The following is a 22,107-nucleotide window of genomic DNA, read 5'->3' on the forward strand; positions in this document are numbered from 1 at the left end:
CCCCTTTTAGGGAAAGTATATGAGGCTTTGCCAGCCTATATTTAATTTATATATATCCTTTATTTACTATTTATGGTAAAGGCGGAAGACTCCTGAATATCCTTAGAATATAATTATATATTAGTATTATATATACTAAGCTAATTTATATAAATATTAATAATATATTTATACCCATAGTAGTTATAAATTATTATATATAAGTACTTAAGTATTTTATATAACTAAGTCTACTAATAGAGAATAAGAAGATAATTTATAATATTATACCTCCCTTAGATAATAGGCATATAGCCTATAAAAGATAGCTCTTAGTAATATACTTTATCTGCATAGGTAAAGAAGAAGATAATAAAACCTAGATTAAGATTAACAAGAACTAGATTAAATACCTATTAGTAATAAGTCCTATGCTAAAAGCTATGCTAATGCTAAGTAGCAGGGATAAGGAGGAGAACATAGTAGGAGTAATATATTATAAACCTAGCAGTTACATCACATGTACTCTATATTTTTCACCAATCACACACGGTCACTACAGACTAAGAGATTCTATCTATAATACTAAGATTAGGTCATAATAGTTACCCTAAAAACACCAGTAATTCTTAGAATCACTTAGCAACCATATAGGTCACTTCATAACCATTTCTAGTATATAGAATATATTTATTTGCACTTTTATAGATTCTAGCTTACTAGCTATTAATAAAACTTCTTTATATTAATTAAGCCTAATATATATTAAATCTACTATTAAGAGATATAATACTTTAATAACTACTTGGTATTATACCTTATATAATCTGCTAATAGTAAACCTAGCACGGCTTAGTTTATCTATAATTAGGAACTAACTATTATATAATAATATTAGTTTTCTAATAGTTTTTAAAGCTATATAATTATCTAATTAGCCTTTTAGAATAACCTAAATAAAATAAAGGGGATAGCAAAGTAATAGCCATAGGCAGTATAAGTAGTATTAAATAGTATAAATAGCAGAGATAATAATAGAGATTAGGGTATATTTAAAACCCTAGTAGCTATTTATAATCTTACTAATTAATAGTAGTATTAGTTAATTAAAATAAGTCTAATAAGGTTTATTACCTATATATATAACAGGGGTATACTAGGGGATATAGGTATATAAGTTATAAAAGGTTAAATTAATAAAATTCTAGATATTAAGCAGGAGACCTAGTAGATAAATATAAGGGTAATTATATAAAGGTAAGAAAAGGGGAGGGTTTAAAAATCTCTAGATTCCTATCTAGTAGCTACTAATAAAGGTATTAAAGAAACTAAAGTTAATACCTTAAAATACCTGCTTATATAATAGATTATAGTTCTTTGTTAATTAGCTGTCTTAGATAATATCAATCTTATTAGCCAAGGGCAATTCTATAAGGTCCTAACGCTAATAAATATTAACTTCAGGGAATAAGTAGATGCCATAGTGCACTACAGCAAGGTCTTTATACTTAACTATTCCTTTTTAACCTAGTCTACCTTATCAGATTAGGTAATACAGGTATGAAGCAGGTTGAACATAGTCAGCATCGATTAGATTAATTACAAGAGGGGTTCAAGACCAGCTAGATTACCTGATGGCAGAGGCCCAGTATATATAACAGCTGCATAGCAGTCTACAGTAGCTAATATTACTAAAGATATAACTTAATATCTTAGAGGGAGGCAAAAGACAGCAATCCATATGTTGCAAATATTAGCAAATACAATACATTAGGTGTAGTTATAGCCTACTATAACTCCCTCTTCTATAGTGATATTATACTTTCAATATCTGACTATGCTAAAGCTATAGCAATATTCTTATTTCTCGTCCCCATTTCACTGAAAGAGGGACTCCCCTGCCGGGTTTTCTAATCACAAGTGAGTCTTAACGCTTCTTACTGGCTGGTTTGTTCCATTAATGTAACCTGCGGAGCTAACTTTACTTTTCCGACGCAGAGTAATACTATCTCTTGAGCGACTATATACAATTTCTCGCTATATGGCCGCTTTCGCCGCATGTATAATAAAGCCCTTACCACATTGCGTCTCCGAGAAGGTGCCCAAGAGCTTACCGTCTCACCCCTTCATTTCCACTCTCATATTTAAACGGCAATTCGAATGTTGGTCCAAAGCTGCAAACATTGCTCAGATTTTCCGTCTCCCTTTCACGTTTTTGTCTTGTTTCAACCGACTCTAGAACCTCAGCGAGCTCCTCTCGCACTGTTTCCTCCTCACCTACCCCTTGGGAGTCATGTGCATCAGAATGCATCTCCTGCCGTGCCGATACAGTCTTTTCTTTGGGGGGTTCTTCATGCCTCTCTGTTGCCTGCTTTATCTTTGCCATCTCAAACGCCACAGCGGCATCAAGCCTCTCCTTAAAATCCTTTTCCTGCTGCTCTTCTCCAAGCATAGCAAAGTGGCTTCTACGGTAGACTCCGAGAGCACTCAACAACAAAGTGGTTATCTCCCATCCAAATAAAACTGGCAAGGCGTATCGTAGCTGCGGATTACAGCCCCTCGACCAGATGTGGGTAAGCACTTGATAAACTTCATGAGCCGGGAAGATATAGCCAACTCTGTAGAATGCCGGGTTGAGCTCAAATGGCAGTAACAAGGAGGTGACGTTTAATATGATCCAGGAGACGAGGGCCATGGGGACAAAAGGAGGCGGTAGCCAAATGGTAAAGACGTCAAGCGTGAGAAAGTTGACATGGGCAAAGAGCCACATGGTAGCCCAGGATAAGACGAACTGATTGCCGTTTACATCCCAGCCCGCTTTAAAAGCCCAGATAGCACCCACAACGCAGAGTGACCCAACGAACGTATAAATGAGGGAAAGAATAAGCCTGACCAAAATAATGCGGCGCGCCTTGACGCGGGTATACAGTTTGAAGTGTGCGTAGAGGCCATTGATCGTACCAATATAGCAGAATTCTTCAATCATGATCATGATGATGACCACGGTGTTGTAGATTGCTCTTGATCCTTGAGAGGTTGGCTGAATGTTTATAGATTGGAGCTTCCATGGTTCAGCCAGGACAGCTAGGGCGGTCTTGCCGGAGACAGAGTGAATATTACCTGTTCCATTCCCAGTACTATATTGCACCCTGGCGACTTCGGATAGAAGCTGAAGATTTGTCGAGATCGCGGAGTCTACAATGGGTGCATATACAGCCTCATTCCATATATACCCCATTACATCCGACTTGTTGTACCCCAAGGTTGTGCCATTCCCGTCCAATGCCTCTTGGAGCCGGTTTGAAGCTCCCTTGCTGACAAAGATAGCTCCCCAGTACCTTGTCTTGCAGACCGCTTCTAGTAGGTCGTTTTTGGTTGGGAAGTCGGAGGTTGGGCTTTCAGTCAAAGAGGGATAGTCTTTTCCACGAAGAGATGAGTACGCACCCCGCACAGCCTGGCCGATTGCACCCCCATCGTAGTCAACAAAGACGACTCGAAGATTATGCGTATGGCTCGTCTGCTGGTATAGGGAGCCCAGGATATAGCAAAAGAGACCAAGGAACAGCAATTGCAGGTAGAGAAAGTTGCTGCCTGCCGCCTTGAGCCACGCAACCCTGGCTTTCCTTACGACCGAGTCGTTTCTTGGCAAGCGGTCAGTGAAAGCCTTGGGGTATAGCGACTTAATGGACGATAGCATTTCCCCTTGGCGGTAATTTCTTCTCTGAATGATTTGCAATAGTGTCGTCGTTTTGTTGTCAGAAGATCAGTCCTTGAGCTTCAGAAAAACACTCAACTTCTCAATACTATATCATGTCATCTACAGTCATCTTCTGTAAGTGTCTGTCAGCACTAAGACTAAAAGGGGCATCGTGGTCTAGTTGAGTAAGCTTGCTGACAAAGGTGGGCTAGGCGAAGCCCGAACTTTATAATTACATGATTTATCATCCTATGAGTATTCTTTATTAGAAAGACTTATTATTATCTGTAATACATATAATGAAAGTAAATATAATATAAGAACTTATAAAATAGTTCTTAAGCTATTTAAGGATAAATTTAATTATTAAAAAAAGACTATTTTAACTTATAAGTTAGGCAAGGAGGGTTAACTTATAAGTTAAAAGAGAAAGTAATTAATATATTTATCTAGTTAATATATTTATTAAATATATTATCCCTTTCTTAGTATTCTATTAATATATTATTATTAAACTTTTAATTCTGTTTAAATTAAATAAATAAACTTTCTTAAATACTAAGTTCTTATTAATAAGCTGAACTTGAACTTTCTCTGGACTTCTACATATTAGTAGGGTTTTATTAAGTTCTACTACATTGGGTTTATAAACAGCTTAACACAGTATTTTTATACACCATAGATAACTCAAGTCATAACCATCAAGATCCTTTCTCATGCCTTCGGTGGCAGCGGCGAAACAGGCCACTCATACTCTCTTCTAAAGAGTGATCTAAAAGTCCACTCACCACAGCCAACCTCCTTTACCTCTTCCCTTTCCAAACCAGGAAGAATGATCTCGACGACAGTGTTTGGCGGAACCGTAGCTTTGATAGCAAATTCTTCTTGATCTCCGTCAACAACCCTCGTTTCCCACTCAAAAGAAATAGTGCCCTGAGGAGAAACATGCGACGCAGCAGCTCGAGAAAAGGTAGCGCCAATAGCGGGAGAGATACGAACTCGCCTCCATCCGGGCTCAAGTCTCTGTAGCCCGGCCACTCGTTCATACATGAATTTTGCTATAGCTCCAAAGGCATAGTGGTTAAATGAGGTCATTTCTCCCGGGTTTATAGAACCGTCAGGCAGCATGCTGTCCCACCTCTCCCAGACTGTGGTTGCACCCATAGTTACCGGGTATAGCCACGATGGGCAGCCTTTTTTGAGTAGCATCGCGTATGCAACTTGGATGTGGCCAGTAGATGCAAGGGCTTCGCAAAGGAATGGCGTGGCGGCAAATCCTGTGCCGACTTTGAACTCATTCTTGCGTACGAGCTCCACAAGACGATCTCCAGCTCGTACCCGTTGCGCTGGGTTGAGGAGGTCAAGACAGATAGCAAGTGCGTATGCAGCTTGCGAATCTGAAGTAAGACGCCCCCGAGGTGTGACGTATTCTTGCTGGAACTCAACTCGTGTGGCCTGGTAGTCCTCCTTGAATATCTGTTGTTCATCCTTCCGTCCCAGCACGCCACATACTTTGCTCATGAGATCTAAACTTTGTAGCAAGAACATATTTGACACCATTTTGGCGTCCGTCGCGCCTTTCCATGGCTGATCTGGCGGAGCTGCGGGATCAAGCCAGTCCTATTCCAATATCAGCATTACTGACATCCAGATATTTTGGTGGAGAACTTACCCCGAGTTGAAACGGTTCGGGATCCCATAGTCCAGACTTCATTCGAGGAAGCACCTTCATCCACTTCATCATACTGTCATACTGCTGGGTCAAGATGCTCTCATCTCCACTCTCCTGATAAAGAACCCATGGTGCTATGATCGTGACATCGTGCCAAATGGCGCATGGCACTCTTCTACACCAGATGGGATCTGGGAGAGTAGCATTCGGACTGACCATTGGGGGAACACCACCAAGAATATCTTGATCATATGCAAGATCAATTAACCAATTCTTCAATATGCCAAAACAGTCATAAATGAGACATGCTGTAGGGCCAAAGAGAGACAGATCTCCAGTCCAGCCCAGTCGTTCATCTCTCTGAGGACAATCAGTCGGTACCGAAAGAAAGTTACCTCTCATACCCCAGACGATATTCCGATACAGTTGATTCAGTAGCGGGTCTGAGCACGAGAAGTGACCAGCGGGTTTCATGTCCGTGTGACACACGACAGCTTCGATACAGGTTATATCGAAGGAGCCGGGCCAATTATCAATCTGAGCGTACCGAAATCCATGAAAAGTGAATCTTGGTTCCCAACATAGCGCTTTCTGTGAATCTTTTAGGGTGATCTCATCCTTCGCCTGGCATATCCTCAAGGGTCGAATACCAAGCTCTTCGTTCTCCATCACTTCAGCATGTTGAAGGATAATCTTGTGTCCATTGGATCCTTTGATGCCTGATAGACGTAAATATCCGACGAGATTTTGACCAAAGTCAAGGACTCTTTTCCCACTCGGTGTCGTGATCTCTTTGACAGGATTTATGGTTTCGATCCGACGCACTGGTTCTGCGAAGCCTGCCACAAGCTGTGTAGATTCAGGTGGGAATGTCAGTGTTTGTGCATTTGTCCAACCTTTCAGACTCTCTTCATCCGTCACCGATGACCAATTTGACACCTCCATCATCATGTCATACTTTTCCCCGTCATATATCTCCGCCAGGCGAGTTGGGCCTTGTATAACCTTCCATGAACCATCGCTCTCTATTCTGAAAGTTTGCCCATCAGCGTAAGTGACTTCCAACTGCGCAAGAAGAGCAGTGTGAGGACCCCATATGTTTCTGTGTCCGCCTTCAAACCCAATACGGCCACAGAACCATCCCTCTGCAACTCTAATTCCAATACAATTCGAACCGTTGACTAGGTGCGAAATAACATCATAAGTCTGATACTGGAGTCGCCCATCGTAGGATGTCCATCCCGGAGCAAGGAAATAATCGCCGACGCGTTGCCCATTGATCTCAGCTTCATAGACTCCTTGGGCGGTGATATAGAGTCGTGCTTTGACAGGCGAGTCGCGAAGAACAAATTGCCTGCGGAACAAGTCTTCAGGGCTAACTCCTGTCGTTTCTGAAGCCCACGGGGCGGCGATGCGTTCGCAGGTCCAATCTGACCGATGCAATAGCCCTACTTCAAGATAGGCAGGCTCACTCCAGGGACTCTTTTCCTCCTGCTCGTCCCAGACTCGAACACGAATTGATACATGCTCACGAGACTGTAGAGGCTCTTTGAACGGCCATGGAGTCAGGATATTGTCCTGGGACTGTTGACTTGCAGTCAATACGTCGTGGGCCTCTTGGCTAGGACCATACTTGGTCAACTCGATCTCGTATCCATTTTGTGTGCCGCGAGTGTCGTGGTGTGCGATCTTCCAAGAGATTCGTGGCGTAGAGTTATGAACTCCAAGAGTATTAGGAGGGTGATAATGCTCGAAGCGTACATCAGTTACTGGCAGCATATTGAACAGGGTGTGAATGTCCTCAAACAAATTGGTGAGTTCCGAATACGAAGCTGGTGCGTATAAGCTTTTTCGCTACAATTTATCCCGGGAGCGAATTGGTGGTGAAGCAGAAAAGTCTGACATTGACCTCCCTTCAATATGTCACCTTCACATCCATCTGCACCCATTATCCAGTATCGTCGGGAAACCCATCGTAAAACTCCACCTCTAAACTAGAGCGACCGTGATCACGAGTGAATTTTATGTATCCACTATAACTGATGATTGATCCATGGGGTACTCTGCACACGGGCCAATGAGGTCTCAAGCGGTACGCGGCTTCGCTTATAACCTCGGATACTCTCCCCCACACGTCATGCTGACTAGTTCATGGGCCTGTCTACCTTTTCAGATATTCCGACAGCATTTCCGACGTTGAATGTTTGTTGTCAGCTTGACTTAGCTCTCAATATGGTTCTGTCAACACCACACTGCCCCCCCATGTTTCCTGTTCCCCACGGGGATGAGGAAAATCTGGGGAAGCATCGCACTGCTAGGACCTGGAATTTACTCCAGATTCAGCTTAGAGTACAATGATCCAAGGTCTTAGCGTTGTAGTGCTATCCCCGATTGTCTGCAAAAAGATGGAATATCATCTAAGACACTGATACCCATGTTTAGTTGTTTTAGTCTTCAACCTGCTTCGATGTCGGGGAAAATGCTCAAACACACCAATTATTAAGATCCTCGTCGGTGGCCTAAGGGCTTTGTTCGGTTAGACTACTCCCACAATTACCCGCCCAATATCGAAGCATATCGTCGCCCACTGTAGATGCACATGAAGAATACTCGTAACTCAGATATTATCCGAGGATACAAAATTGGCTGAGCTTCCAGCCAAGACAGCGACTATAAAGTCAGTGACTCAGAAGCCCTTTCTGCAGTTGGTACAAGTCAATAAAGCATTACTTCGACTCGCATTGGTCGCACTCAACACTCTCAAGACATGCCGATCTTTCCAATCTCCCTCATAGCATTGGGTGCCACTCTGTTGGCACCCACTGTTTCAGGACAATACTCGCCTCATTTTCCCGAACCCCCCAATCCGGAGCCCATCGAGGTTGTCGAGCTCCCCTTGCCTCCTGTAGTTTCAAGCAATGCTACAGGTGCTTGTACCGCCAAAATCAATCCCCACGGCACCGGTTGCATCGGTGTAGATACTGGAGGAGAGCAAGATTTCCAATCAGGAGACTTCACGCCCGATGGGAAGCACATCGTGGTCAATGTTGTTTTCATTGGTGCCCCGGCAGCTCCAGACCCTGCGAGCATCTATGATGGCGAACAGTTGATCCTTATTACCACGGATGGTACCAACTTCCCCAACGGTGATCCGTGGAAGTGTATCACCTGTGGTGTTCCGTCAAAGAATGCTCCCTGGCTTGATCCCCAGAGAGATTATCCTCACGTCTTTCGAAGTGGTGATAAGGCGCTGTGGGGTCATAACATTGTCTCCTGTGCTGGAAAACCGTTGGCCAGCAATGATTGTACTCCGAACAATACTCGCATCTATCCCATTCACTGGACTGTGACCGCCGATGGGACTGGAAAAGGTGGCTCCCCTCGAGAGATGCGCCTTCATCCCGACGATGAGCACATGGGCTGGAGCTCCTTCACCAATACTGGAGGCCAGTATACCTACTTTGGCCGCCTGAAATTCAACGCCAACCCAAAGGTTGGGGAGCCTCTTGTTCCTCGCTATGACCTGGTTGATGTGAACATTCTCGTCGACAAAAATGGCAAACCACCCATGTACGTCGAAGGCGAAAAGTTGATCGTCAACCATGATGCAATCACACCCGGCGAACTTCGTGGTTTCAGTGGCTCGGGCGATGAGATTCTCTACATCGGATCTCCCGTGGAAGCCAACAACATCGATGTCATGGCCGTCCACCTTACCACTGGGGCTATTCGTCGCCTTACTAGTCATCCCGACTATACTGACCCAATTACCATGTCGCACGATAATCAATGGATCGTCGCTATGGACACGCGTGTTGTAGGTCGCCAGATGTTTATGTCTGGTATGAGATGGATCCCTCCTGTTATCGATTACCTCGTTGTGGCCATCGCTTCGTCAACGCGCAATAACGGACCGCGAAGATTCTTCCAGCCAATCCTGATTAGTCACAATGGAGATAGTGGAAACTATTTCGGTCAGCAGGTCAATGCGGACGGCGACGGAAGCGATGGGAGCGTCAATGATCCCAACTGGAATGGCAGAGCTGACCCAGCCGTTTCTCCTGACAGCACCATGATTGTATACTGGCAAGCTCTTGTCGTTTCTCCTTCTTGCGGTGGTGCCAATCCTCTTCCATGCCCAGTTTCTACTGCCCAAGGAGGTCGCAATTACCGCGTCATGCTTGCTCGTCGTACCTCTCTGAAGCCTTCAAAGCCAGCACGTGTCTTCAAAGCTCCCAACTTTATCCCTTGGGCGAAACCGTTCCCCGCTGGTAGTACAACACCAAAGCAGTATGAGATCCCAGCCGGCAACTATACACTAGAGGGTCAACTGTCAGGCGTTGCCGAGGTTGCCTTCATTGAAGACCCCGACACTGGTGCCATCCAAACTATCTCGGCTTCCTATAGCAATTATTCCGATCACGCAGGCTACATCATTGACGGATATGAAAAGGTTTCCAAGTGGAAGTTACTTCCCAACGTTTGGAAAGACCGAGTGGAATGGTTATCCAACATCACGCAAACTGGAGTAGTGGAAGGTACTAAAGTCACAAGTCAAGACGGGTTTGAACTAGAGATAGATGTCTCGGTTAACATCATGGAGACGAACGGAACATTGACAACGGTGCTTGATGGAATCAAGTACGTGCAACCTGCTGCTGGAACCTAGCTTGAATAGAGTCACTTCTTCTACTCAGACAATAAATGAGCCTTAGTTCAAGTAGGATCAAATATCCAAGAGATCCCTCAGTGGGTCAAACTCATCCAGCGCGCGATGGCCATACGTCCAAATTGCATCCCTATCGTTGATGTCCTGGGTAAAGCCCAATAAAAATCGAATCATCCAAGCGTCTAAACGAAATGAGTCATCCTTGCTCCGGAGACAGGCATTATGGAAATGCTGTAGCCGGCTGATCGACATATGGTTCATTGGCCAATAGTTATTCATTGATGAAATCATCTCAAAGTTTCTTTCCAACCGTGTCTTAGCAGCGAGGATCTCGTCGTCGTCTATTCCAAAAAGAAGTGTATGGATCTGAACCGTAGAGGCAAGGCATAGAATATGGCCAGCAAGCGGATACAAAACAGCCGTGTCTGGTCGCCGTTTCGCTTCGTAGATGAGATCACACAAGTTTGTTGCGTGCTGTTTACATCGCTGGGCAAATCCTTGTGTAGCGTTGTCGCCTTGATCCTGTTCTTGAGCAGATTGAAGGTGCTGGTAGAATAAGAGTTGGCCGGCGTGATTATAATTGATATGCAGTGTTATAAAAATAGCACTGAAGCCCTCCTCAGCCCAGTATATCACATTTTCCTCGGAATAACGAAGTCTTGGAGGTAGGTTGTCGGCCCACTCATCAAGGGCATATCGAAGTCGATGATCGAATTCTACACTCATCGGACGATCCTCCTGTTCATCCACTACTCGTGAGTTGAGAAATACAATGATATCGTAAAGTAAGAGGTTAAGCCGGATCATCTGGGCGACCAAAGACTGAGGATCGAAGGTGCAAGTAGGTGATGCGCAAAGCGACGAGTTAGGCGCCGTCGTTGATACATCATAGCTCAATGAGGCAAATTGACGCTCATCCATGGGCAGCGGGATGGTGTTTCGTGGTTTTATAAACCTGGGAAGAGATTGAGTTGCGCTTGACCATGTCTCAGTTGTAATGAGAGACCACCATACTAGATAACAGAGTAAGCACCTCAAATTCGTTTCAGAGTAAGCTCAGCTTACCTCTCCTATTGATTTCCTGCTCCAGAAGAGACTCGGTTGGTAGGTTTGGAAGGTCTAACAGCATGGCCATCCGAGAAGCAATTGCGTGATATACCGACTCGGTCCTAGAATCTCCCTCGACAGATGCATTTGCTGCGAGCAACATGCAAGCTTGGATACTAATCAATGAAGTATCCTCCAGGTCGAGCAACCTCTTACTTTCATCCCGATACGGCCGTCCTCTGTCCCACGGCGTAATGGACGTAAAGATGGGATGAGTCGAATAGCGCGCCGACAGACCTGCCACACCAAAGAACAGAATTTTTGGGATAGAAGAGTCTTTTACCTGAGCTATGAACGTTGCACGATGGAAGATGTTATGAAACGTGATGTGCATGTACCGAAAATAGAGACTCGCCAACTCCTCGGCCAGAGCGGCGTCAGGCACAACTAGTGACGAGACACGACGAGGACGGCCATCTTCTGCCTGATTTCCAAGTGACTCGTAATGTTTTTCCAAAGTGTCGGGGGCAGGGTCGTCTGTGACTCCAACACAGTCGAGGCCTCTCTTGATGCAGAAATTGCAACTTAGTCCTGGTCGAGAGCGATCGCACTTTTTCCGCCGATCACTAGAGTCTTTAATGTGAGAGAGTGTCCTTGAGAAGTGGAGAGCATTGCATACCGGCATGCTATACACGCTGATAACGGCCTCATTGAAATGACATCAATTGGTTATGTGCCATGAGTTGGAAGATGAGGAGCTGCTTTAGTCAAGTTTTACCTCATTTTGGGTCCGACCCCGCTTTTCATTCAATATACATATATAGAGAAGGATATTTTAAGCCCAAGATATTCATTAATCTTATTAAAGAACCAAGACATTTTAATAATTCATATATTGAGTACTCCAATATATAACTTTCAAATTCATAAAGTTCATGAAGCATAGTGATTGCAGTTTGCAAGCCATGGCTTGTTGTTTGAAGATCAGCATAAACAGAGAGTGGCCGTTGGGGACAGAGACGCGTCTTATAAAGGCAAATTGGCCAGAGGGATAATGGGCAAAAATCAAGCAACTAGCCTATCTCTTCAAGACAGACAACTTGAGACCGGGCAGTAACCATTAGGGAATTCTGTAAATAGAAGAGAGTATAGGGTAGTATGCCAACAATGTTAACATCGACGCTCTGCTGGGAACTAGATTTATCGGGAATTACCTGTAGCTTCTTGCATTTTAGACTGCCCTTATAATAAGAAGAACCAAATATCTTGACATACCCTTATTGTGAGGTAATGTAATTATTGTCTTGCTGTGCTGTTACGGAGCGCATCTCAATATCACTATGGCATCGTTAACCAATTAGATTCATCAGTCGACAGAGGACCCGCTTCTTATCGCTGTGGGGTAATTATCATGTACTCGGCCCATCCATTGTAATACGAAAGGTTTTCCGACGCAAAGCTGATTAAAATGGTGCACTAACGTGTGGGGCAGTATCTTGTCATTTCGAGATCCGCCAGGTTCTCCGACGAAGGTCCTACATACCCCATGGGGCCCAAAGCTTCAGCAACGATTGCCATAATAGATAGAGCATTAATCGTGAGGGATTTTGTTTCGAATTCGCTTGCTCAAGCGAGGAAATGGATATTCTACTGTCATGTTGGCGGCGGGGCTTGCGAACGTCCAAGCCATGACAGGAAACGCATCTTGGCTTAGAGCTGTTTAAAACTACCCCTAGTCAACATCGTTTCCTCTCACAAATTCGTCACCTTCTTTCTTACCACCCAATTGCAATGTCGAAAGAGGCTTCTATGTTCCAGGCTGGTGACTTGGTCACCAGTTCAGGTACAACCGACGATTTGACCGTTCAAGAGCTCCCACTACCCAAAGACTTTCGATGGGGTACTGCCACTGCAGCATATCAAGTCGAAGGTGGCGTAAACCAAGATGGCAAAGGTCGATCCATCTGGGATGCCTACACACATCTAGAGCCCCCGCGAACAAACAATGGGGAAACCGGTGATATAGCATGCGACCACTACAATCGAGTCCCCGAGGACATCGACCTCATGAAGGCGTGCGGCGTCGACGTTTATCGCTTCTCTCTATCGTGGACACGAATCATTCCCCTTGGAGGTCGAAACGATCCCATAAATGAGAAGGGAATAGCTTTCTACAACGATCTCATCGACCGGTTGTTGGCGCGCGGAATAGAGCCCGTGGTAACACTGTATCATTGGGATGCGCCCCAGACTCTTTACGATCGTTACAAGGCTTTTCTCAACACGGAGGAGTTCACTGCTGACTTTTCCAACTATGCACGATTATGCTTTGAGCATTTTGGCGATCGTGTTAAGAAATGGATCACCTTCAACGAGCCATACATCATCTCTATCTTTGGGCATGTCAACGGAACACTTGCCCCGGGACATCGTGCAGAAGACGGTTTCGACACAAAGAATGAGCCGTGGCGCGTCGGTCATACGCTGATTATCTCGCATGCTGTTGCTATTCAGCTCTATGTAAAAGAGTTCCAGCGTGCGCAACAAGGAGAGATCTCCATCGTGCTGAACAGCCATTTCTACGAGCCATATTCTGATGCACAAGCCGACATTGATGCTGCGCAACGACGGCTTGAGTTCTATGTTGGATGGTTTGGCGATCCCATCTTCCTCGGCCAAGACTATCCCGTCTCGATGCGAAACTATCTGGGCGACAGACTACCCCATTTCAGCATTGCCGAGCGCGAGCTTCTCCGCGAGACAGCTCCTCTCAATACATTCTATGGCATGAACCACTACTCGACAAAATTCGCCCGTGCGCTCCCCGACCCTCCCTCCGAAGACGACTGGACAGGCAACATCGAGGAGGGAGCTGTGAATGGGGCCTGCCAGGAAATAGGACCTGTTTCTCAGTTTGGATGGCTTCGCGTCGCACCCAATGGCTTCCGCAAGTTGTTGAACTGGGTGTGGAATCGATACCATCTGCCTATTATCGTCACGGAAAACGGATGCCCATGCCCTGGAGAGCAGGATCTCAAGGTAGCGATCGACGACAAGTTTCGCGAGCGGTATTTCGGTCTATACCTGGATGCCATTTCGCGAGCTATATACGACGATGGCATTCCCGTCAAGGGCTACTACGTGTGGACTCTCATGGATAATTTTGGTATGCCTCTCTTCTGTTAATTACTTACGCGATACACTAACATATCATAGAATGGTCGGCTGGATATCAACCAAAATTCGGTATTGTTCACGTCAACTTTGAAAACGGCTTGACACGCACACCCAAGAACTCGGCAACGTACCTACGCGAGACCTTCCAGCGAAGAAGACAGGGCTATAAGAATTGAGATAGATACATTTGCATATGTAGACTCCTTTGCAATAGAACGTAGTAGAAATACAAAGACTATCAAGCTGTCCTCAACTCACCAACGAGACCCAGTTCGTGACTAAAGGGTGCTACAAAATGGCTCCATAATTTGCAGCCCATGCCTATCATACTCTCACCAACAAGCAAGTTGTTGTCGGAGAGCTCCGTTGGCTGCATAGCGAAGAACTGTAGTAAAGCGTATCTCGTATCTTGAACATCCTGCAGATACCGAGTGACCAACAATTGTCACGACAATTGCGGCTGGAGTCAAGCGTGGCGACGCAACAGTCCATGATCCACATCCTCGGGTTCGGGGTAGTATTACCTCGAGCCTTGCCGAATCGATCTTTTGTGGCGTTCAAAACGACCTGGTTGTTTCCATATGGGCTACCCAAAGGCTACGAGGAAAACTCGTCGGAATTCGATTCAGTCCAGACTTTCCCTTCACGAGAGTTGTCAAGTTAGATCGCGTGATGTTCTGAGCTAATTTAACCTCTATTCCCGAGCCATCAACTCAATTCAAAAACATCCAGCCAATCGCTTTAATGCAAAACCCTCAAAGTGGTCAGATTCGGCTAACACATGGACTTAACAAGCCGTCGGAAAACTTTGTCGGAAAACTCGTCGGGCGTGCAGCATTATGGGGTCATTGAAATCTGTCCAGTCACAACCCCTGGCCATGTACCCCAGGCGAGGAGACTGCGGGGTATGAGTGCACTAAACGTTGGATACGCGGGTTCTCGCTTGTTAGTCTGATTGACCCCGTGGGGAGCGAGGATCGAATTCCGATGCTATTACACAGCAAAGGATTCTTATATGAGATGTCCCAAGTACGGTCATCAATCAAATCAGCTCTGGATCAATCCAACTGTGATTTTGCTCTTATATCTTTTACACCAAAAGCAGTGACGCCGAATCACTATGGCTCCTCCTAGCGACTCCAAGATGCCTATCGACAATCCTACTCGGGTTGATTCCCATGATCATGTTGAAACTGCACTCAAGCATGATGACCTTGCTGCCGAGGCCGTCGCACAAGGTCAAGCCCTCTCAGGATATGAGAACTTGACATTTTGGGAGACCGTTCGAACTTTCAAGATGGCCTCACTCGTCTGCTTGCTCTCTGCCTTTAGTGCTGGAGCTGATGGTTACCAAATTGCGTATGTATCATACCTACCCCGTTATCCTAGCACTCGACTGATGCGACTTTAGTATGCAAGCAAGCATTATTGCCAACAAAGGCTTTGTCCAACAGTTTGCCACGGCGGTCAACGAACAAGGTGAAAAGTTCCTCGCCTCCAACATCATCGCTACTTGGAGTGCTGGCCAGAACGTAGGCCAGGTCCTCGGTCAAATCGGAATCTCCTTTGTAGTTGCGCGATTTGGTCGCAAGATTGCCATGTACACTTTCTGGACCATCCTCATGAGCAGTGTCTTGGCTGAATCACTCGCCCGAACCTGGCCGGTCTGGTTTGGTGCCAAGATGCTTGCTGGTACTGGCGTCGGTTGCCTCCAAGCTACTCTACTGGGTTACATCACTGAAGTCAGCCCAACAAGAGTCCGTGGTGGCATGTTGATGCTTTACAGCTTCTGGTGGACTTTGGGTTCTTTTTGCACCCATGTGGCTCTCCTACGACTGAACAAGACCGATCCCTTCAACTGGCTTACACCTGTATATACGCAGTGGGGACATATCGGAGTTATGGCTATCATCTACGTCTTGCTTCCCGAATCGCCTTCCTGGTGTGTCACTGTCGGACAAGAAGAGAGGGCCAAGAAGAATATCAGGTTTCTCTACCGTGGAGTCGAAAACTTTGATGTCGACCGCCACTATGAACTCCTCGCCCTGAACGTCGAACACGAAAAGGCTTTGGCGGCCGAGCAACGAAACGAAAGCTGGCTGGCTATCTTTAAGGGCACCAACGGCCGCCGTACCATCACCGCCATGTGGACCCTTGTTGCGCAGCAGTTCCTGGGTCTTGCCCTCTTTGGTAGCTTTGGTACCTACTTCTTCCAGCAGGCTGGCCTGGCCGACCCCTTCCAGATCAAGGCCATCACTACGTCCCTGCAGATAATCGTCGTTATCCTGGCTGTCTTTGGAGTCGATAGATTTGGTCGTCGCCGCATGGCATGCTGCGCTACGTCCTTGATGTGGATCTCTTGCCTGATCGTTGGTATTATAGGAGTTGCTCCTCAAAGTGGTGCAAGCACCTATGTGTTTGTTTTGTTTGCGTGCTTCTGGAGTGAGTCTTAAATGGTCTATCACCATCAATCACAATAAGTTAACTTTTGTTTCTCTAGACATTGGTATCTCGGCCAATGGAGCTGCGGGCTGGGGCTACACCGGCGAAATATCCTCGCAACGACTTCGACCATACACGTCTGGCTTTGCAGCCTCTGCCAACTCCATCAGCGGCCTTATTATGTCTGTTCTTACACCATATATGGTCAATGCCAATAAGTGGGATTGGAAGCTCAAGACTGGCTTTTTCTATGCTGGCGTTGGTCTTCCATGGGTTATAGGCACATGGCTGTTGGTGCCCGAGACGGCTCGGTAAGCCACGTTGAACACCTTGACATCCTGACAAAACTGATTCGTTTCTAGTCGATCCCCTGCCGAGCTTGACGAGCTTTTTGAGCGTAAGATCAAGGCCTGGAGATTCCATACTACTGAGACTGCTACGCAGCGTCTAATGCAGAGTGACAATGCGCAAACTTCTGAGAAGTGACTAGTGTTAAGGACTAAAGAGACTAATATAATTAGGGGTTCTAAGGCTAACCTAGTTAAGATTAGTTAAACTAATCTATTACCTCTAATTTATATAACTAATTAACTAGATTAGTGGCGGTGGCGTAAGGAGCTGAACTAATACTGCATTCCAGTCAGCTAGCCACAACCTTTGCTGTATCTCTAAGGGCATTTTTCATTTGCGGCTTGACCCTGTGACTTTACATAGGTCACGCGCCCAGTTACCGGGTACAATTCTATGTAGAGGAATCGAGTGGAACCTCCGTGATATTAGGGAGCTCTAGATAACTTCGCTTTCACAAATTTCACATTAGGCGTTAAAGGCGTTAAATAGTTCGAAAAAAACTGGACTGACCCTGCAAGCCACAATTGGTCTCGAACGCAAGTTCTTATCCAAGGCTAGATGGATTGGTTATATAGTACGGAGATGCCATGTCGAAAGGCGCCTTTATGTCACTAAATAAAAATACCAATTCAACAACATGCCGACCAAGGCCCCGGGTTTCCAAGAGACGGTTCATCCAACACCAACGATGCCACTGAACCAAGAAGGGCCTCCCAGCAGCGATAATGTTCACAACCTCATGTTTCCGCCATCATATGATACGACAAGAATGCGACATGTAAGCCGTTTCGACAAGAATGCCATCTTTGCCATGACAGGCGGCCTCTTAATTATTCTTATATGTGTAGCCTTCCTCTGCTTTTTATGGTTCGGGAACGAGGACAATAGTGTCTGGCGTCACATCGTCATCACAAATTGGGTATCGCGATCTATTACCATCACGTCCCTCATACTGCGATGGTCAGTAACCGCCCAAGCAGTGGTAATGACATCTATGATCGCTGCGCTGCTGCTTCAGATGTCGCAGACGCCCTTAACACAGGCCGCTGCTGTATCTCTGGCTGTATGCTCCAACCGAGGGCCGCATGAACTCATCTTCCGCCTGCCTCACTCGTTGGGTAGTCGTAGCTGGCTTTTCTGGCTGGTTGTGTTGCTGATGACATGCATAACAACCTTGCTACAGTTTACGTCGACTGCACTGCTCTCGGATGTTGGCTCTGGGATAATTATCGACAGCCAATCTCTCAAAATATCATATGGTATTAACTCCTCGTTTGGGGACTCTTTTGCTGCTTCTGGGGGATACATTGATGCAAGACCACTTAGTTATCCGGCTTTTGCCGAATATACCGAGCCAGCTTCTCCACGTGATGGCATCACGGACACGGGACTGTCGATAAGAGCATTCTTGCCAATCGACCCTCGATCTAGTCGTGAGGCTTTAATTAGCTATAAGGGCATGGCGACTGTGATGGATACAAGAGTAGCTTGCATGCGACCGACCTTCGCAAATGTCACAGTACAGTCCTACGGGATCTATCGTTGGATTGCAGGTTCTGTCTGGACCAAACTCAAGGTTCCCCGAATGAACACTACATTAGGCATGGATGGGGAAGTTCAACCTTCTCACTTCAATTGTTCCTACTCTCTCGACCAAGGTGATCCCGACAGTTCATTGCGGATCAGTTTCTGCAATGTTTATTTCATGGATGAAAACGACGACCGCGACACAGGGATTATTTCAGACATGGAACCTATTCCTCCGGAACCTTACACTGCGTCGTCCCCCGGGGGTATGTATCTTATCATCAATACCACAGGTGCACATACCGACTGGAACGAGGTTAATAACGCTGGAAGGAATCTGAGAATTGAAACTGTCGTTCAAGACAAGAGTGAATGGACTACGCTGGAATCGGATGTGAAGGGGTTGTCGTTCGTTATGACACTTTGTTCATTCGACCCGGTGGTCCAAGATATGAACATCACGGCCACACGGACAAAAGGCGGCGCTGAGCCAATGGCGCGCTGGTTAAACTCAACTAGTACCTACGACACTGAGGCCATCCTGGCACAACTGGGAGGGACCAAAGATCACCTTTCTTATGACGATCGTGGTATCTTCAAACTTGCAAAAAAGGAATCATGGCTTACGCCGCCATCCATCATCGACCGAGGTACATACTGGGAGAGCAGTCCAGCGCCGCCTGCCGATCCGTACTATATTCTATTCGGCGCGTTTGATGGACTACCTGGTGGCGGTGGTTACTTGATCAACCTTTTTGGCCCCGACGACAGCGGCGATGCAAATGGCATTAGACTGAACCGTCTACATGGTGAAGTGTTCAAAGAAACAATAAAGGCTACAGGTAGCGCCGCATGGGCGATTCAAGCACTCGTCACAAGTCTCTACAGCATGGCGTATTACGACTATATCTTTCAGTTCGACATACCGGCGCCAGCAGACTTGAAAGCTGAGCAGGTAGTAACACGGCCAGTTTCGATTAAGTTTTTGATGGTTGTCTTGGCATTGTTGTCCCTGCATCTAGCACTTATGATATTTGCAACATTATGGTTTTCACAGCGTGCAAAGGATAGTCTTATTGGGGGTTCTTGGGCGGCAGTTGCACGCATATCAGGACAGCCTACGGATGACTGGCTAGCCAAAGCAAGTACAATGACAGATACAGAGATAAGTAAAGGTTTACAGAATGTTGGCCAGCAGGTTAAATTGGTAGGATTAGTAAGGTCTGGCGATAGAGTCTACCTACTTTAGACCTAAATTCTGACTGGTTTTAACATTCTAACGATGGTCGACTTATGAAACTATTTTCAGATTGCTGGTGCTACTATGATGCTAATAATCTCACTATTTATAATATCATAATTTATTGGTGCGGCCATTGACTTAACTATATAAATGGAGAGGTCACGGACGTTTTACAATAAGCTTGAGGAAGATGTTGGCCGAGGTATTTCCGCCAATAAAAGAGGAGGGTAAACTGAAGTTACTGGCAATGCACAGAGCGCAAGCAGAAACCTCATCACCCCTGAAGATGCCATACCTGGTGAGAATTCATTACATACCAAATATCTAAGATCAATAAGCAGATATTTCTCAAAACTCAGTATTCTCTCTTTATCTGAGGCGCAGCATTGGGAAGTGGTGGCTAGTGAATTTAGATGAATTAGATTAGCTGAGTCGGAATATACCGAGTCTTAAGGAACTTCCGGTATCCACTGCAGCTGAGACGATATATGTCGAGAAATCAATGGCCCGAACCGGCTTTTGGTGCTTATTTTAGCACGACTTACCTTATCTGAAGCCATCGGCCTCACTTACATTGGCCTCGCTGCTCTATCTCTGTAGACCAGCACGCTGTTGTCATCTCGAACTACAACAGGCCTGAGAATCCTATGTTTAGTATGTGGGATGAAGTCGTATTCAAATTCTTCAGTGTTACTAACAATGCAAAGGCACATCATATCGGTTTCAAAGAGCGCCGCAGCCAGACAGAGAAATGAAAGTTTGGGAAGCGTAAGAGGTTTTCTGGCACATATATGTATCATCAACCTTTACTAACAGCCTTCAAGAGCAAGAGCAACAGCCGCTGCACCGCCCTATTTCAAGCCCTACGAGAAACCCGAGACCAAAGAGATGTATATTGATGGCGCTTTGTACCACAACTGCCCAGTTTGGGTTGCCCACCACGAGAAAAGATTAATCTGGGGCGATGTAAGTGGGCGCCTCCCAGACCTCCTGGTTTCTGTTGGAACCGGTTTCCATAAGCATGACTCTACAGGGGACCCGGCAGGGCGTCTCTCACCCCACCATAAACAAAAGGCGGGCAAGCAATCTCTGATTACGCAGTTATACCAGACAGGCAGTGGGAGACTTGGTGATATTCTCAACTGCAATCGTATCTGGGAGTCATTTTTGACTGAAAACTCTCAACTCCATGGCCGTTCCATCCCCGATGGAGAGCAACGCTACATAAGAATCAACCCTGATCTTGGGGAGAATGTACCCAGGCTTGATGATGTGTCAATGATGGAAGAGGTTGAGCGAAAAACCTCCAGGTATCTGAAGCAAAACAGAGAACTAGTCAAAGAAACAGCACATCGCCTCATCGCCAGCACTTTTTTCTTCGAAACGGATCCTAGTCGAATCAAACATGTTGGAAATGGATTCAGGTGTCAAGGTGAGTTACTCTCAAAATCCAAGATTATTATTACTTATGTATTACGTCAGGCCGTATCCTTTGTAGGTTCGTTGACCGTTCTGATGATCTAAAAGCCCTCGGAAGGTTTCTTCAGGCTCAGGTCAGCGGCAGTTTCGAGCCCTATTTCACCATTCAGGAACAGGGCTATCCCAGTAACGAGATCACAGTACTGCTTTCAGAAGATACCATCAATACCATGTGCGTCAGAGGAAACTTCGAACTAGATGTGATCGAGTTTCGTGTAAACAAGGAATTCTCACCCATCCACATGTCTTTGTGTCTTGAAGATAACTCATCATCTGGTTCAAGTAACCGATCTTTTCCCATCAGTGGATTCCCACGAGAACTGGTGGACGAGCACAGACAGCCAGGTACGTGTCTGCTTCCATTCGACCGATAAAGGCGCCGCCATGTGGATACGAACGTGACAACATCAAGTTCGATGGCGTATTCTGCAAAAGTGACTTGGGATAATTTGGGCTAACATATATTCCTAGGGCCACCACGACCCCCTGTGAATAGTGGACTTCGCCGTGATTCGAGTGGCAGGAGGAGGTTCTGGAATAATAGACCGATGCATAACCAGGGCAGCATTGATGAGCATGGCTTAGATGCTCTTGGCAACTTGACATTGAGTCAAAGGCTTACTGATCTTCAGAGTGGCAGTAATATGTTTAACGTAAGTCCTTCCGAGACAGAGCAGGTTTACGAGCTAGAAGGGTAGGGTTCTTATTATGTTATATTTGAATATGAAATTAAAGTACTTAGAGACTTTCCTGTGAAGATTGTAAGGATGGTAAGTTACTGATACTTGGTCTCAATCCAGACTTTAGATTTAGTCTCAGGAAGC

General features: G+C 45.7%; 7 protein-coding genes across 7 annotated transcripts; 4 read left to right on the plus strand and 3 right to left on the minus strand.

Moving 5' to 3' along the window:
- Positions 1 to 1,910: 1,910 nt before the first annotated feature.
- Positions 1,911 to 3,783, minus strand: FOXG_11915 (uncharacterized protein). The gene has a single exon (XM_018391645.1). The coding sequence runs from the start codon at positions 3,674 to 3,676 to the stop codon at positions 2,090 to 2,092; it is 1,587 nt and encodes a 528-aa protein (XP_018250336.1). The 5' UTR covers positions 3,677 to 3,783; the 3' UTR covers positions 1,911 to 2,089.
- Positions 3,784 to 4,259: 476 nt separating this feature from the next.
- FOXG_11916 (uncharacterized protein) lies at positions 4,260 to 7,330 on the minus strand. The gene is made up of 2 exons (XM_018391646.1): positions 5,349 to 7,330; positions 4,260 to 5,296 (listed from the first exon to the last, which is right to left on the minus strand). The coding sequence occupies exons 1-2, from the start codon at positions 7,125 to 7,127 to the stop codon at positions 4,391 to 4,393; spliced, it is 2,685 nt and encodes an 894-aa protein (XP_018250337.1). The 5' UTR covers positions 7,128 to 7,330; the 3' UTR covers positions 4,260 to 4,390.
- A 508-nt stretch (positions 7,331 to 7,838) lies between these two features.
- Positions 7,839 to 10,115, plus strand: FOXG_11917 (uncharacterized protein). The gene has a single exon (XM_018391647.1). It carries the CDS (start codon positions 8,116 to 8,118, stop codon positions 10,015 to 10,017), a length of 1,902 nt encoding a protein of 633 aa, XP_018250338.1. The 5' UTR covers positions 7,839 to 8,115; the 3' UTR covers positions 10,018 to 10,115.
- FOXG_11918 (uncharacterized protein) lies at positions 9,908 to 11,820 on the minus strand. The gene is made up of 3 exons (XM_018391648.1): positions 11,744 to 11,820; positions 11,083 to 11,690; positions 9,908 to 11,030 (listed from the first exon to the last, which is right to left on the minus strand). Exons 1-3 carry the CDS (start codon positions 11,773 to 11,775, stop codon positions 10,075 to 10,077), a joined length of 1,596 nt encoding a protein of 531 aa, XP_018250339.1. The 5' UTR covers positions 11,776 to 11,820; the 3' UTR covers positions 9,908 to 10,074.
- Positions 11,821 to 12,855: 1,035 nt separating this feature from the next.
- On the plus strand, positions 12,856 to 14,417 carry FOXG_11919 (beta-glucosidase; the record flags this gene model as incomplete). The annotated part of the gene is made up of 2 exons (XM_018391649.1): positions 12,856 to 14,230; positions 14,281 to 14,417. The coding sequence occupies 2 exons, from the start codon at positions 12,856 to 12,858 to the stop codon at positions 14,415 to 14,417; spliced, it is 1,512 nt and encodes a 503-aa protein (XP_018250340.1).
- A 944-nt stretch (positions 14,418 to 15,361) lies between these two features.
- FOXG_11920 (uncharacterized protein) lies at positions 15,362 to 17,169 on the plus strand (the record flags this gene model as incomplete). Its single annotated transcript, XM_018391650.1, has 4 exons — positions 15,362 to 15,600; positions 15,653 to 16,683; positions 16,742 to 16,994; positions 17,046 to 17,169. The coding sequence occupies 4 exons, from the start codon at positions 15,362 to 15,364 to the stop codon at positions 17,167 to 17,169; spliced, it is 1,647 nt and encodes a 548-aa protein (XP_018250341.1).
- Positions 17,170 to 17,671: 502 nt separating this feature from the next.
- On the plus strand, positions 17,672 to 21,981 carry FOXG_20632 (uncharacterized protein; the record flags this gene model as incomplete). The annotated part of the gene is made up of 11 exons (XM_018400927.1): positions 17,672 to 17,812; positions 18,062 to 18,097; positions 18,218 to 19,516; positions 19,619 to 19,777; positions 20,060 to 20,102; positions 20,405 to 20,458; positions 20,512 to 20,572; positions 20,629 to 21,114; positions 21,172 to 21,236; positions 21,287 to 21,628; positions 21,755 to 21,981. The coding sequence occupies 11 exons, from the start codon at positions 17,672 to 17,674 to the stop codon at positions 21,979 to 21,981; spliced, it is 2,913 nt and encodes a 970-aa protein (XP_018250342.1).
- Between the last annotated feature and the right edge of the window lie 126 nt (positions 21,982 to 22,107).

This window comes from Fusarium oxysporum, chromosome 13 (assembly GCF_000149955.1).
Source record: "Fusarium oxysporum f. sp. lycopersici 4287 chromosome 13, whole genome shotgun sequence".
Lineage (NCBI taxonomy): Eukaryota > Fungi > Ascomycota > Sordariomycetes > Hypocreales > Nectriaceae > Fusarium > Fusarium oxysporum.

Bases quoted from the DNA above. Each gene is read 5' to 3' on its own strand.
- FOXG_11917 (XM_018391647.1), top strand. From the start codon at position 8,116: ATGCCGATCTTTCCAATCTCCCTCATAGCATTGGGTGCCACTCTGTTG.
- FOXG_11916 (XM_018391646.1), bottom strand. From the start codon at position 7,127: ATGCTGCCAGTAACTGATGTACGCTTCGAGCATTATCACCCTCCTAAT. The intron at 5,297-5,348 runs GTAAGTTCTCCA...ATATTGGAATAG, and splicing joins CCGAACCGTTTCAACTCGGG to GACTGGCTTGATCCCGCAGC.
- FOXG_11915 (XM_018391645.1), bottom strand. From the start codon at position 3,676: ATGCTATCGTCCATTAAGTCGCTATACCCCAAGGCTTTCACTGACCGC.
- FOXG_11918 (XM_018391648.1), bottom strand. From the start codon at position 11,775: ATGAGGCCGTTATCAGCGTGTATAGCATGCCG. The intron at 11,691-11,743 runs GTATGCAATGCT...TAAAGACTCTAG, and splicing joins TCAGCGTGTATAGCATGCCG to TGATCGGCGGAAAAAGTGCG. The intron at 11,031-11,082 runs GTAAGCTGAGCT...TCTGTTATCTAG, and splicing joins GCAGGAAATCAATAGGAGAG to TATGGTGGTCTCTCATTACA.